Genomic DNA, 17,265 nt, shown 5'->3' on the forward strand with positions numbered 1-17,265 from the left:
GTCTTGAGGGTGAAACTATTATTGTTAATAATGATAATTATATTTTAACATATACATTGAAGAGCTGTTATGATCAAAAACTCATTAAATGCTAATTAATTATCATAATAATACGTTAAAAGGCAGAAACACTTCTAAATCAACGTTGATTTTTTTTTACAAGATCTGTATGTTGAAACAACGTAATGTTTTCATTCAACGTTGATTTAGAAGTGTTTTTGTTAACCTTTTTCAACCATGTAGCATTAAAGGTTATTTCAACGTTGAATCAACAACTGACATATTTTCAATCATATTTCAACGTTGAAGGTAGGTCATGTGCCGGCTGGGTAAATATATTAAATTACCTTTAGTGATATCTAAAGCACAGAGACTAGAAAAATAATTACCATGTTTGTTAACACGGTTGTGTAATGTTTCAACCATTTTAATGTCTACAATTCCTTCACCCCTAGTTTACCAAAGCTCAAGTTTATGCTACAAGAGCCTTAGTTGAACTGTTGAGCCCCAGAATAAATTCCTAGTCTTTCACACATTGCTCACCTATTGTAAATTAAAAATATATAGCACCCCATTTTAAAGCTGTATTCATAGTGTGGCTGTTTGTTCCCATCAACAGAGGCCTAATGATTTCACTGCAGTGAGTATGGGATTTAAATCCTGCCATGATTCAAAACTGAAAATACAGTTCTGAAAGGTTGAAACTAAGTGTTCGAAAACTCAAACTCTCACAAAAAAAGTTTTGCAAGTTCGAAAAATAAGATTTGCAAGCTTGCAAAATGTAAAAATAAAAAAAAATATTTCTGCAAACATTATGTTGTTTTTGAGATTTCCTTCTTCAGAACTGCAAAAAAAAAATGTACGATGTTGCGCAAAGAATTTTTCAGAGTTTCAAATTTGTCAGTGTTCTCCAACTGTATTAGATTGTTTTCCAGGTTTGAAACCTTGTAAATTGTGATCTGAAAACTGGTGTCTGAATGTGTGAAAAAAAGTTTTGAAACTCTGAAAACAGAGCTTTGCAGGCTTGCAAAGTGGTAAAAAAAATGTAATCTCTTCAAACATAATTTTGTTTTTGAGTTTTCCCTCTTCAGAAGTGCAACACTCTTTTTAATGGTGTTGTGCAATCATTTTTTTCAGGTTTTCGAATTTGTCACTGTTCTCCCAATGTATAGTTTGTTTTCAAGATTTGAAACTTTGTAAATAGTGATCTGAAAACTGGTGTGCAAATAGGTGAAAAAAAGTTTTGAAAGACTATGCAGACTATTTTTTCAGAGCTGAGTTTACAACACCCACTTTGCGGAGATACGCCCACACAGTTGTGAGCTTGCAACTCACGTAGCTCTGCTCTGAAACTCTGAAACTCAGACTGAGCGAAAATGAAGCTTCGCAACCTCACAAATAAAAAAAAAAAAAAAAAAAACCGGAGGGAGGGCTTCTGCTCTTGGCCAATGCTTTGCTGTCTGTCCACGTACAGTCCAATCACATGTCGTATTTACCTGAAAGGTGGGATTGACCAACTGCTCCGCCAATGACAAAAGCGCACAGGATACGCAAATTAAACGGTCCTAAAATTTAAAAAAGGTTACCGACTTGTTGCTGGAATTCACCATACAATTGCCAGCAGCCACTGAGTTTACCACTGATAGGCCGGCGGTGCATCAGTATACACACTCACCTCATGCAGCGAACGACTCACTTTCCTCAGGCAGTGGACCACTGACTCTCTCTTCATGTAGTGACCGAATATTACAATTAAAGTGATAAAGTGACTTCTATAGTGCATCCAAAAGAATATTTAGATATTATATTTAAATATTCAGAAAGGTGTACAGTGTATGTTTTACTTTTATTAAAATATTTCAGTAAAATTATAAATAATTGCCTATTTTGCGTATCCTGTGCGCTTTTGTCATTGGCAGAGCATTCGGTCAATCCCACCTTTCAGGTAAATACGACTTGATTGGACTGTACGTCAATAGACAGCAAAGCATTGGCCAAGAGCAGAAGGCCCTCCCTCCAGGTTTTTTTTTTTTTATTTGCGAGGTTGCGAAGCTTCATTTTCGCTCAGTCTGTTTTCAGAGTTTCAAAACTTTTTTTCACACATTCGCAAACCAGTTTTCAGATTACCATTTACAAGGTTTCAAACCTGGAAAACAATCGAATACAGTGGGAGAACACTGACAAATTTGAAACTGAAAAATTCTTTGCGCAACATTGTAAAAAAAATGTTGCAGTTCTGAAGATGGAAATCTCAAAAAAAAAACAATGTTTGCAGACATATTTTTATTTTCTTTACATTTTGCAAGCTTTCAAATCTTATTTTTCGAACTTGCAAAACTTTTTTTTGTAAGATTTTGAGTTTTCGAACACTTAGTTTCAACCTTTCAGAACTGTATTTTCAGTTTTGAATCATGGCAGGATTTAAATCCCATAAGTGAGGGACTTGAATTTTGTTGAATATAGATAGATTTTGTGTCTTAATGCTTCAACGTTTTTAAAGTGGACATGTGTCAATATAAGCTGTGTCCAAATTCAGGGTCTACATCCTTCGGAGGACTCATTTGAAGGATGTTACGTCAGAGCCCCGCGATGAAGGCTGTCCAAATTCGTAGGATCCTTCAAATGCGGCCCACAAATGCGTCCTCATTTTCCCCGAATTGGAAGGATGGGTGTGGTGGATCCTTTCGCGTCCTACCTATCCCATAATTATTTTCGGCAGGACGAAGCGAGCGAGTATTATTTTCGGTGTTTTTTAAAAACTGGCTTTTCAAAAATATATATTTTCAGTGGTTTTCTAGTTAGGCATTTTGTTTTAGCGTTAAGCAATTTTTTTTTTTTACATTTGTATGTGTATATGTAAAAAAAAAAAAAAAAAGTTTACTTTCGTAAACTAGCTTCTTCCTTACTGCCTGTCTGAATATCCCCTTACACACAGCTTATTTGTTAGTGATTGAAGCTGTTTTTAACGCTTCTAAGGACGAAAGAGCAGACAGAAGTGTTTATAAAGCTCCGGGGAGAGAACGATGAGCTCTTCACCCGCGTCTTGCTTAGCGCTGTCACGGTTGCTAGGCGACAGGATATGAGCAACGTGTAAGGGAGGGAACTGAAAGAAGGATAGGCTGTCCAAATTCACAAACACCGATTTCCGGTTTTTGCGGTCGTCGGAGGACCCATCCTCCTTCAACCGGGTAGAAAGGATCCTAAGGAGGATGCAGACCCTGAATTTGGACACAGCTCTGGTCTATGGTCAATATATACGATAATAGAAAAACACTGTCAAGGCAGCATTTCAAACAGACAAAAAGGACAATTTCCTTAAAAGCCAAGCCAAAAGAGGACATCATCACACAAGATTCAAGAGTCCTTTCACACCAACAGGCAGACAGGCATTAGGAGGTTAGTGTCCAGCATTTTTAAGCCTGGTTGTCTTGCGGAAAAACTGTCCCAAAGCATGATGATCAGAGACTTGAGGCTGCAGCACCACTTGCCAGACAGCAGCAGCTCAAACAGTCCATGGGTGGGGGCTGAAAATGTTGCCACTTTTTTCACAAAGTGAACTCCATAAATTTATGGGAAAGGTATGTAAATGTATTGGATAATTGCTTTTAATTACTATAAACATTTTTTATATAAAGTGAACTCCATGAATTAATGGAAACAGTATTTAGATAAATTGGATAGTTGTTTTTAAGTATTATAAAACAATGTTTATATAAAGTAACCCTATACATTAATAGGAGAAGAATGTATATAAATTGGATAGTTGCGTTTAATTACTATAAAAGTCAGGTTTATTTAAAGTAAACCTATACATTAATGGGAAAAGTAATGTAGATATATTGGATAGTTGCTTTTATTTACTATAAAACAATGTTTATATAAAATGAATTCCTTGAATTAATAGGAAAAGTATGTAGATATATTGGATAGTTGCGTTTAATTACTATAAAAGTAAGTTTATTCAAAGTAAAGCTATACATTAATGGGAAAAGTACGTAAATAAATGCTTGTAATTACTATAAAAGTATGTTCATTCAAAGTTAACCTCATACAATAATGGGAAAAGTTATGTAGATATATTGGATAAATGCTTGTAATTACTGTCAAATATTGTTTATATAAAGTAATGACTATAAAAAAATATGGCTTTGCAAGCTATTTTAATGTGATCTTATTTTTTCTACAGTTCAAAAACTAAATTTAACAGGAATTTAATATTAATAGATTTGATAATCCCATAAAATAAAAACCTAAAGCTTTTAAAATACGGTATTTTAAGTAATGTTATGTAATTTTTTGTGTGTTTTACATCTAAAAATCTGTACTTTGACGGGGAATTATTGTGGATGTAATTGATTATGTTATGAATTTACCAAAGAATACTGTGTAAAAACAGAAGACTTTAATTAATTGTATAATTTTAAGGTATTTCTGCAATAATTTCCAGTTTCTATGCAGATTTATTCATTTGTTTAACATTCTACAGACATTTTTTAATGAGATTTTCTTTTCATTCTTCAGCAGTGGAACTGTAAAAATACAGAAAATGTTTACAGTAAATATCTGTATTTAAAAAACAGAATTATTCCGTAGAATAATGTAAGGTTTTTTACTGTAATTTGATGGTAAGTGTTTGGCAACTTTGCTGCCAGACTTTTTATTTTTACGATTGTTTTTTTACATGCATTTACCTTAAATTTAAGGTTTCACAGTAAAAGAAACACATAGTTGTCTTAATTTTAAATATGTGAATTTTTTAGAATTTCATGTAATTTCACATTCAAGCCAATTAAACAAAGGAATAATCCTGTAAAAAAAACTATAATTTCTCATTATATGAATTTAAAGATTATTACTTTTATTTTATGGTTAATGTTTTTAATAAAAGTTTTTTTCTGTATTTTAATTACATTTACACGTAATGTTAAAAAAGCAGAAAATATCTGTAAAATAATACAGAATATTTCTACTTTTTTACAGTGCATGCAATAAAACAATAAAACTGATCTGGAGAAGAGATCTTCAAGGAGTGCAAACAACCCCTATTTACGAACTCCTTCCTCCCTCTCCCCTCCTTGCCTCTGACTCTCACTCTTCTCCTCCAAAAGCAAGAATATCCATATGCCATGTTATATCTTGTGAAAATGTTGTTTTTTCCACTTCATGTTTAGTATCATTTTAAAGGTCTCTGTGCGATTGGTAAAATGGTCTCAATTTCACAGCAGTCATTTATATTATGAGAAAGTTTAAGAACTTTTGTAAAATTGAGTTCTGCTTAAAAGGAGGTGTGTCCCCCTTTAGGGGTCTTTGAGAATGTTTAACTCCAACCAGGTTTGACCCTTGTATGACCGCGGGAACCTATTGAACCAAAATGACAGTTATGTTTTTACAACTGATTTGAAGATTTCTTTGTTGTCTGGTCTGAGTATTTAAGGGGAGTGACAAAACAGTATGGGGCGATTCTGTAGTCAGATCAGCCCATAGTGTGGAGTATATCTCATATGCTCCATACTATGTATCTTTCTGAAGTCAGGTATATTATTATTTACTCAAAAATTTAATTGTGTTGAACACATTGTGCCCATAGAGCACATTGTATAGTTGTTTGTGTTACTACCTGTGCACATTGTCTAGTTAAGTTTACTAGTTTGAGTGCTTTGCTATACATTTTAGAACATGTGTATTAAATTAGAATAACTGTTACATGTGTGACTATGTTAAATGTGTTTGTCTCCTGCGTGGATCACGTGGTTGTTGCCCGTATGGCTACAGTGTCTGTGCAGGAGCAAAGTTGCCACGCGGTTACAATGTGATTCGCAATAGCAATATCTTTTCTAAATTGGCTTCTAATTGTTTTCATTATGTAATTGACATGATACAATTATACCTGACTAATAATAAATTGTTATATTTGATTTATCCTAAACTCGTCTGAAATCATTATGAATAGTAAACTGTGAGGAGGCTTTTGTTACTGCAAAGTTACGGCCAGGTTAGGTCAAACTGAAGGCTCGAGAATGTTAGGAGCAGTAGGCACATCAACGGAGACCTTCTGATTTCTGTCTATCGCTGGTGTTAGCAAGTTGTATGGGAAAAGACTAAGCGAACTACTCTTTTGTCATAAGCAAGCAGTAGGCAGCAGGCACAATAAGTATTAGTCTACCTACACCCTCTGACTAACATCAGACTGGAGAGTTTGTGATCGTAAGATCCACGTGAAGCTAGCGTGAGACTTAAAAGAGACATTAGGTCCCCAGTGAACGGACAATTGAAAGTATACTGAGTCCAGAATAATCAAATATCAAAATTGATACATAATCAACCTTTGTGATCAGTGTTTAAATAGAAACATTGTCTAAATTTAATGACCACATGAGATTGGAGTCAGATTGAGCATGGAGCTAGACTAGGATTTAAACTAAATCATGATAAATTCAGAAGCGCAAGTAAAAGACCGAATACGCATTAAACCTTCGACCAGGCCACTGGATTCTACAATTTGGGCTGGCGGGTGGATCCTTACAGGATCAACCATTGGCCCAACGAGGGAACCCAATGGTGAGGGTGGAAAAATAATGTGTGCATGTCTTTTATTTGTGCTCCTGCAAGTTCACTTAAAATTTATCAGGATTTAGTTTCAATTTTAGTCTAGCTCCGTGTTTAATCTGACTACAATTTTCAAGATATCATTAATTTTAGACTATTTCTAATTAAGAAGTGATAACAAATATCAATTATGTATTCATTCATATATTTGCTTATTTTGAATATCCCATACTTTCAGTTATTTGATCATCTGGGACACAATGTCGCATTTGAGTCTCACGTCGGCCGTACACAGATCTCATGATCACAAACTCACCAGTCCGAACTTAATCAGAGAGTGCAAGATTGTTTGCAGTTGTTTCATCGATTCTCTTTAAATACTCACATCAGAACAAAACGTAATGAATTATTATTATTATTGAAACAAATTCATCATAAATTCAAGATAATAAAAACTTCACAGAACTTTTGCTGGGACTTGAGGTAACCTGAAAGCCATATTTACCCTGGGGTAGAAAAACAACGTCTGTTGAAGACCTTATCAGAGGCTTGACTCACTAGTTTCCCATATATAGAAATGTATTATGTGATAAATTGCATTATATTTTGCAGCATATTCCCATATTTTTGTTCCATAAGAGGGGGTAGGTAACTGGGCTCAAAAAGTGTAAACTTTGTCTAAAAACAGCTTAAGAAAGTGTGATAATGACCCAAGCAATCACAAGGAGGATCAATAGCGATGTAGGGGTCCAAAGGGTTGTTTATTCACAAAATGTGCAAATAAATAGATATAAGAGCTTAAAACAAATATTGTAATAAAAACAGTCTAAAACTAGAAGTGCAAGTACTAGAAACAGTACCAACAACAGCATTGAGGCTGGAGTTTCCCTTGCTACACAGCACAACAATCGTGTCTCAGCTCTCTATCCATCCATACCCCAACTTCCAGTGGTGGCCATGTTAAAAATAAATTTTTCCCACTCTCCCCAAATTGGAACATACCATTTTTTATTAAAAACTCTTGCCTTAGAATCTTATTATATATACATGATTTAGAAACAAGCGTTTAAATAAATACAATTAATAATACAATTAAAAAGAATGAATAAACCAAAACATTTGTACCAACATAACCAGTGAAACCAGTGATGGTAGACAATTTCAAAGTCCCTCCATCACAGAAAGTTTTCACATAATGAGAAAGAAGTCACTGAAAATGTCTTCACATGAGGGTTTAAAACTGTTGAATTTCAGAAACTCAGAAGAACGTATCTAAGAAGTGTGTGCAGGTCATGATTTACCTTCCTTCAGTGAATCTGTGGAGAAATTCATCAAGACCCAACAGGCAAAACCAGAATAATGAGTGCCATGAATACAATGAATACAAAAGGATAACGAGGCTCCATTAATTATGAATGATTATGTTCACTACCTGTCTAGCAATGTTTACTTATGCTAAAATATAATTAAAAAATGATTTATTTATTTTTTCACAAAAACTGACAAAACTGCGTTCAAAACTGCAAACTCACTGAGTAGGTACTTAAAAAGTATTTCCTTAGCAAGCGCTAAAAGAGTGCATACTCTATAGTCAGAATGCATGAAGTATGAATACAGTCCAGACATCATCCGCCATGTTGAAGTTATCATGTGACCTACAACGTAATAACAATCGCAACAACTTAAAAGCAGAAGATGTGTGACTGGTTCATTTTATCTATCTGAAAATATCAAATATCTTGATATTGATGACATTTGTTCATTTTGGGGTCTTGTCCATGAAAAAGCTCCCCATTTATTTTGTTGTTGTGGTATAACCAATGCATTTTGGGTCAATTTAAGTTCTTATATTTTTAACCCTACTAATGTTATGATTATGAATTATTATATGAATTATTCAAAATATTTCTGTCACGATCGGTGTTACAGAAAACACGGAGAGGGAACCAATTGCAGGTAAGTAATTTATTAAAGGGTAATCCAAACGGGTAAACAGTCCAGTCAGGGTCAAAACCAGAATATCCAAATCCAACAAGAAAACAAACAAGAAGACAAGGCAAGGCAAGGCAAGAACTGACGGACATGAATTAACATTCAAACATTAAATAAGGACTCCGTAACACAGACTAAGACAGACCGGGTATAAATAGACAGAAGGTGATGAGGGAACTGGAGACAGGTGGGGAACAATCAATAAACTCAAACAAGGAGGAAGGTGACCAAATAAGGGAACAGGAAGTGATAAAGTGACAGACACCATGGGAAGGAGGACACCTAGTGGAAACCCAGGGAACACAACCCAGACACTGTGACAGGACCCCCCCTCTACGGAGCGGCTCCCAGACGCTCCACGACAGACACAAAACAGAGACCAGGAGGGAGGCGGACAGGTGGAGGCTCAGGGGGAGGGACGGAGGGCCAGAAAAGAAAAAACATGGGGAACAGGCACCAGAACTATAAACACAAAACAGGGAAACCAGGAGGGAGGAGGACCGGAGGAGGTAAAGGGGGAGGGACGGAGGGCCAGACTAACAGAGAGGAGCAGGGACAGGAGTGAACACAAAAAAAACAAAGACAACAACATGAAGCCCCCCAGGGTGGAGCAGAAGACCACCACATCCTTGTGGTCGATGCCAGAGTCCTCCAGTGCGGAGCGGAAGGCCACCACCACCGTGTGGTCCGGGCGGAACCCCCCAGGGCGGAGCAGAAGACCACCACGTTCTTGTGGTCGAAGCCAAAGTCCTCCAGGGTGGAGCGGAAGACCACCACAACTGTATGGTCAGTGCGGAAGGCCCCCAGGGCGGAGCAGAAGACCACCACAGCCATGTGGTCAGGACCAGAGCCCCCCAAGGCGGAGCAGATCTCTGTGCGGCCGTACCAACGGGATGACGAAACTCTGGTAATCCTCTGGTGTCCTTACTGGACTCCAGAAGATCGGTGCTGACCTGACACTGCTCATGAAGATCATTGGTGACTTGTATTTGCTCATGAAGATCTGTGGTGACTTGCCTTTGTTCATGAAGATCACCGGTGACTTGACTCAATCCTTGAAAATCACCAGTGACTTGACTCAGTCCTTGAAAATCACCAGTGACTTGACTTGACTCTGAAAGGTGACCAGCCTAGTCTCTGGAAAGTCCATGGTACCTGGCCCTGACTCTGGAAGGTCATCAGTGACTAGCCCGGACTCTGGAAGGTCATCAGTGACTAGCCCTGACTCTGGAAGATCAGCGGTGACTATCCCTGATTCTGGAAGATCAGCGGTGACTAGCCCTGACTCTGGAGGGTCATTGGTGACTAGCCTCGACTCTGGAGAGTTCACTGGAACCTGACTCGACTCCGAAGAGTTCAGCTGTGACTGTCATCCTGTGCAGCGGTGCTGGGCAAGCAGCCATCTTGGGCCATGACTCTGGACAGGCGGCCCTCTTGTGCTGTAGTGCTGGACCGGTGGCCAATTTGGGCATTGGCGCTGGGTTAGTGGCCATCTTGTGCTGTGGCGCTAGGCTGGCGGCCATCTTGGGATGTGGCGCTGGACTGGCGGCCATCTTGTACTGTGGCGCTGGACCGGTGGCCAATTTGGGCATTGGCGCTAGGCTGGCGGCCATCTTGGGCTGTGGCGCTGGGCTGACAGCCATCTTGTGCTGTGGCGCTAGGCTGGCAGCCATCTTGGGCTGTGGCGCTTGGCTGGTAGCCATCCTGGGCAGTGATGCTGGGCTGACGACCACCCTGCCGGAAGAGACAGGAGTGGCTGGGGCATCCCACCGACACCGATGCTGCAGGTAGCGCACAAATTCCCAGAATTCCAGTGTCTCTAACTGCGCCATCACCTCCTGAGACACTGGATCATCCAGCCCACAATTTAAATGGTCCTTAAGGGCCGCGTCGTTGTAGCCCATGCCCTTTGCCAGGGACCAGAACACCTGAGCCGGGGCACCCACTTCATTGCCCTCTTGCCGGAGGGCGGTCAACCGAAGGTACTTGGTTCGCCGCTCTGCTATCTTGGCTGGGGAACGGAAAAAAGACATACCGCTGGTTCCTACTGTGACGGAGTCCTTCTGTCACTATCGGTGTTACAGAAAACACGGAGAGGGAACCAATTGCAGGTAAGTAATTTATTAAAGGGTAATCCAAACGAGTAAACAGTCCAGGCAGGGTCAAAACCAGAATATCCAAATCCAACAAGAAAACAAACAAGAAGACAAGGCAAGGCAAGGCAAGAACTGACGGACATGAATTAACATTCAAACATTAAACAAGGACTCCGTAACACAGACTAAGACAGACCGGGTATAAATAGACAGAAGGTGATGAGGGAACTGCAGACAGGTGGGGAACAATCAATAAACTCAAACAAGGAGGAAGGTGACCAAATAAGGGAACAGGAAGTGATAAAGTGACAAGACACCGTGGGAAAGGAGGACACCTAGTGGAAACCCAGGGAACACAACCCAGGCACTGTGACAATTTCACCTTGTCATTGTGCTTCTGTGTATATAATCTCATGCTATGATCCAAACCCTTGATATGTATGTGCTTGTAATCTTGTTTGTGTCTTTTTTTTTCCTGATCTTGTATGCAATAAAAAAAAAGAATGAAAAAAAAAAAAAAAAACGATGTGCACTAACATCTCATTGCATCAGTAACAGTAACCGTCTAGTAGTTGTAGTAGTACATTAGTACGGTTTTCCTACCTAGTATAGCATTTTCAATGTTTGCAATGTTTTCAAAATGAAGACTTCAGGCAGCTCCTCGAAGATATCGCCTTTGGAGAAGATTTTATACTCAAAAACAATTATGTATTAGGGCTACTACAAAAAAAAAAAAAAAAAAAAGATTACCCCAGAATGAACTGGATTGCTAGCCCACCTCAACACTTGTGTACAATTTGAATGAATAAAATTCACAATAATTAAATACTTTACAAGTGAACAACAAGCTTTATTCAAATTCATCGTTCAAAGAAACTATCACATATTTACAGTCGGTGAACCCGACATCCTGCTGCAATCTGACAGCTGTGTCAATTCTCTGGCTTTATTCTGATGAAGGAGCCGATCATGGAACTGATTTCATTTTGACCATCAGTGGAGTCCAGACTGAAGATACAGGAGATTATTACTGTCAGAGTTTTCACTATCCAAACAGTAACTATGTGTTCACACAGTAATAAAGAGTCGTACAAAAACCTCCGGCAGTCAGAGTCACAGTGACTGCACTGATACAGCTGAGAGATACTGCAGCTGCTGATGAGAGGAGGACAAAAACAAAATCACAAATTGTGAAGCAGAGTGAGGGTCTGAATCTATGTGCAGAAATGTATTAAAACAAGGGGAAAGCAGTCAAAACAAGGGTCAAACACAAGGCAAACAGGCAGAGAAGCAAACAACATGCATGGGGTGTGTAAAATAATCATAAATCCAAGCATATACAGTGCAAAACACACTGAGTGAACACACAGTCAGGGGTTAAATGGGTCAGTCAAATTAGACAAACAAGTAATTAGACTGTTAATTAGACTCTGGTGGAGGAGGATCTGACAATATACCTAATATAATCATAATGTATATCACTTACATTTTTGAGAAGAAAAAATAAATGTGTGTTGCTTGTTCATCAAAACTTGCCTCTACAATGTTAACAATTTAAAAAAATTAAAATTGCCTTGTCTTTATAATATTTTGGTGTCTATATTTGACTGGAGTTTTTGTTCAGAGGGTAAATCATCAGTCCTAAACAAGTACATTATTATAACAGACTCACTGACTCATAATCGATTTCCTCTCAGAACAGAGCAGCTCCATCAGCAGATGTTCAGCGTCCTCACAGGAGCTTCATGAGACAGTAAAACTACACAGAGTCATGTGAGGTTCATAATTTGACTACACAGTCTAGTTTCATTATTTCCTTCATCTGCAGGTGTTTTCATGGTTCACTGAGTGACATTTTATCATAAAATATGAGCTTGAGTTCCCTAAATGCATCAATCTTTATAATTCTCAGTTCATTATAAATTCAAGCACAATGTGAACAAATGCATCAAACTACAGAACAGCCACAAACATCCCTTTGTGTTTCTGAAGTAAAGCACTCATCATGATTAAATTCAGGAATTCATTAATTCCAGTGACATACTTTTCACAAAGCATAAATTGGTGAATATTGTGATTATCTATTTTTTACCTTTACTCTTTACATTTTAATAAACAATGTTAGATTATTTTTATTATATATGCATGCAAAACACCTAAGGACATTTCATATCATTTCACACACACACACACACACACACACACACACACACACACACATATAGATATATTTATATATTTTGAAAATATTTTATATATTTTATATGAGCTTTGAAAAAGGCATATATTAAAAATAAAATAATAATAATAATCTGTGGTATTAAACTTCCCATAAACCACTGCTGTTATTATAATATAACTTCTAATGCCAACTGCCAAATATGATACATAGGCCTATAAATGAATACAATTATGAACGCACTTAGAAAAGAGAGAAAGTAGTTTTTTTCTTTCTTCTTTTGTTAGTAATAATTTTAAATAATTTTAAACATATCTTTTTACTAATTTAGTCACTGTCAATACCAAATGGCTGGAATGCAGAAATTCTAATATATATAAATATATATTTTTTTACAGTAGAAAAAGTGGTGACAATTCATAAAACTATTTCCTATTTCCAACTATTTTTTAAAGAATCGCTACTCTGTGATGACAGACTCATCTCCATCCTGAACTTCAGACTGATACATTTACACTAGGGCGTTTTCTTTTTAAAACACATAACTTTTGTCATGGTTAAGCCTGTTGTTCACACTACTCTGGCGTTTTCGACCCTCGAAAATGGAGACTTCAAAAAATGCTGCAGACGGGGTTGAGTTTCAGTATAAATGTACTAGTGATGAGAAGTTCAGATCATTTTATTGACTCGCATCTTTGAATCTTGTTCAGCAAAATGAACAAATCCTTTTTCACGTCATTTCATTATTTTCGTGTTAATATCCAAATTCCCCAACACATCTTTTTACTCAAACATTGATTGTGTCATATAAACTATAATGCAACCAAGACATAATTATAAGAAACACCTCTCGAGTCTTCAGACTTGAGTCGTTCGTTCATCACGTGACAGCTCCATAGACCAGAGGATATGCAGTCTTCACAGAAAGAGAATTGATTAGTTCACCTCTCGAGTCTTCGGGTTAAAGTTGTTTGCTCTTTTGTCATGTGACAGCTTAATGAATCAGTATCTTGTAACGTTGTGTTATATTTAGGAATTATCAAAGTGATTTCCCCCATCATACAGATAAAGTTTGTAAGACTCGAGAGATGAACTAATAATTTCTATTTCCTGTACAGATCCTATTGGATGTTGCGCATCCACGGTCAACTCGAAATAAATCGAATCCCTCGCTCAGACAATTCAAATCATTATCAAAGATTCATTCAAAATGAACAGATTGTTCAAAAACGACCCATTACTAAAACGGACAAAAATGATGGCAGCTGCCCATATTCTCTCTGCGTATCCCTGACGACCGTGTAAACAATAACATCTTGCACATTGTTGTACCTGCAAGAATGGTCATGTGACATGCGCTTTCAGTTGTGTTGTGTGAATGGCCACACATTAGGGCCGCTACTGCATGTTAGTGATATTTCATAGAATTAGGTTTATCATCGTCCCAGTAAAATAATCATTCATTGTAGAAAGTGTCTGATTTCTGTAGTTTAGATTCATCACTAAGTATGTAAGTTTCTAATGTTTTGTAGAACATGAACATGCACGAAGAAATCAATCTGAGGTCTGAGACTGACAGCTGTCTGTTCTGTGTGTGAAGATCATTTACATAGAGACACTTTGCATGAGAGTTTATAGTGCTGTGAGTTTAACACTTCATGACTGAGAGCAGAACAGAACACAATCTTCATCATCACACAAGACACAACAACAACAATGAACAACATCATCATCCTCATCTGGACTCTCACACTGTTTGCTCAAGGTTTGTGTGATAAAGTGTGTATTATTTAATTTTGTTATTTATTCTTTCATTCTTTGAAGTGTAAATTTACCATTTTATTATATATATATATATATATATATATATATATATATATATATATATATATATATATATATATATATATATATATATATATACATATATATATATATATATATATACATATATATATATATATATATATATATATATATATATATATATATATATATATATATATATATATTGTTCTTTCTTTCAAAGAGTAGAGGACAGATCACTGTAACTCAGAGTCCATCAATAACAGCAGCTCAACCAGGACAAGAAGTCAGAATAAACTGTAAAACCAGCAGTTCAGTGTATAGTAATTGTTTAGCCTGGTATTTACAGAAACCTGGAGAAGCTCCTAAACTCCTCATATATTATGCAACAACCCGTTTCACTGGAACTCCATCTAGATTCAGTGGCAGTGGATCTAACAGTGATTTCTCTCTGACCATCAGTGGAGTCCAGACTGAAGATACAGGAGATTATTACTGTCAGAGTTTTCACTATCCAAACAGTAAATATGTGTTCACACAGTAATAAAGAGTCGTACAAAAACCTCTGTCAGTCAGAGTCACAGTGACTGCGCTGATACAGCTGAGAGATACTGCAGCTGCTGATGAACACAATCACACACAACACTGATCAATACAAACACTAATAACACAATATAATCACAATCAACATTAATCTTGTATTTCTGAAGAGAATGAGTCAGTGTTTTAATATAATCATCATGTTTTATGTGTTATGTGTCTGGACGTGATGCTTTCCATTTGAACCACAGAAAGATTTAAAATCTTACATAGTTGCAGTCAAAATGATTCATTCTTGATGTATGGTTATTATTACTTATATAAATGTGTCTATATATTTTCACTCTCTCCTATAAATGTGATGGTGAGTTTGTCTGTGTCCTGCTTGACTACAGCAGAAGTGAAACTGGTCTGTTTCAGTTCAGATCATGTAACCAATCAAACAGAGACACTGGGAGTGTGGACTGAAAATCTCATTTACATTGTGAGTGTGGAGTGATTGTGATCCTCTCAGAAAAGAGCAGCTCTGTCTCCAGAGACCATGTTCAAACCCCAAGAGCTTTATTTGACTAGATTTACTGCTACTGATCGGATCGAGCTTCTGAAAAACACCTGGACAAACACTACATGCATCTTCATCTGTTAGTTGAATGATGTTGTCAGACACAAATGGAGTTTGTTGAGAAGCTTTATTGAATGTTGCAGCAAACGCAGCAGATTGAAAGATCAGCCAGTGCTTTGACACTAGAGCTCTCTTTCAGTATTGAGTTGTAAATGACTACAGCTGCAGCACTAGACTCATGTGAATCCTGCCTGACACAGGACATTCAGATACACTCATCTTCAGGAGAGAGCAGCGCTCACTGGAGAAACATCAGCACTGCGAGCGACTAACAGTGACTCTTGTGGAACGAGACTTCATGAGGAGCTCCATCATGTGTTACTCTGCAGACGTACAGCTCTCCCTCTTCCCAGCGTGCTTTGCTGAGGGTCAGGACACTACTGCGGCTGTAGCGGCCGTCCTGCTCGCTCTCTGCGCTGGTCACAACCCCCTCGGTGACCTCTGAGCCGTCCAGTGTCCAGCTCACCAGCGCCCCCTGTGGAGAGTAAGAGCTGAGCAGACAGAGCAGTGCGGCTGAGTCTCCAGAGATCTGCAGAGAAGACGGCGGCAGCAGAGACACTGAGGGCTTCACTGTGGGACCAGCTGCAGGAGACAAACACAACACATTCACAAACACAGAGAAAACACACTGCAGCTCCAGCACTCTTCTGCCCTGCAGCATTCACACCATTTCAACATGACTTTCAGCAGCAGACGTGTGGAAATCTTATTCATCATCACTGCAGCTGATATATACACAATATACAAACTACACAATCACTATATACATCTAAATCAAACCTCAGAAATTAAACAAACTTACAAAGATACTGACTGCTTTCATTTCTGTAGTTTTTGCATCGTGACATAATTTTTAAATTGTTAGATTTTCATCTCATTTTCTTTTGTAATATATGTCTAAAATTTTCACTCGATTTCAAGCTTACATTTTATGACTGCAGCTCAGATCAAGTGAAAAGTATATTGCTGATTAGATTAGAAAACAACCAAATCAACATATTAAATGAGCTGCTATACAAACTATTGCTACATACATTCCCATAAAGCCTTACAAATATAACGAAACATAATAAGATATTTACCAGCTTTAATTCCAGGACTTTTTTATATAACTCTAAATATTCTTTACATTTTTTTGTTATATGAGATATTTAACTCAAAGTGTAACTCGTTTTCAAATAGAGATTGTGTGACAATAAATAAATGAATAAATATGCAATAAATTATAAACAAAAGAGATTCAGAATCATTGACTGATCTACAGAATGTAGCTACATTTATATTTTAATGCCAGATCTCTTTTGTAGATGATATCTACAATAAAAGATGATGTATATGTGGACGCATTATAGAAATTAAATGAAAGAAAAACTTGATAAACTGATAAAAGTCACGATGAGACAAAAGTGAGTAATTCAGTTCTTCTGAGTGTCACGTGAGAATATTTTAAATAAAATATTTAGTGTCAAACTATTTTATTATTA

General features: G+C 37.2%; 1 gene segment (V, D, J or C); it reads right to left on the reverse strand.

Moving 5' to 3' along the window:
• Window positions 1-17,265, reverse strand: part of LOC127947168 (immunoglobulin lambda constant 7-like) — a 67,810-nt gene that overhangs the window by 20,280 nt on the left and 30,265 nt on the right. Inside the window, 1 exon segment of the C gene segment in view lies at window positions 16,077-16,461. Coding sequence covers window positions 16,077-16,442 — 366 coding nt within the window.

This window comes from Carassius gibelio, chromosome A25 (assembly GCF_023724105.1).
Source record: "Carassius gibelio isolate Cgi1373 ecotype wild population from Czech Republic chromosome A25, carGib1.2-hapl.c, whole genome shotgun sequence".
NCBI classification, from domain to species: Eukaryota; Metazoa; Chordata; class Actinopteri; order Cypriniformes; family Cyprinidae; genus Carassius; species Carassius gibelio.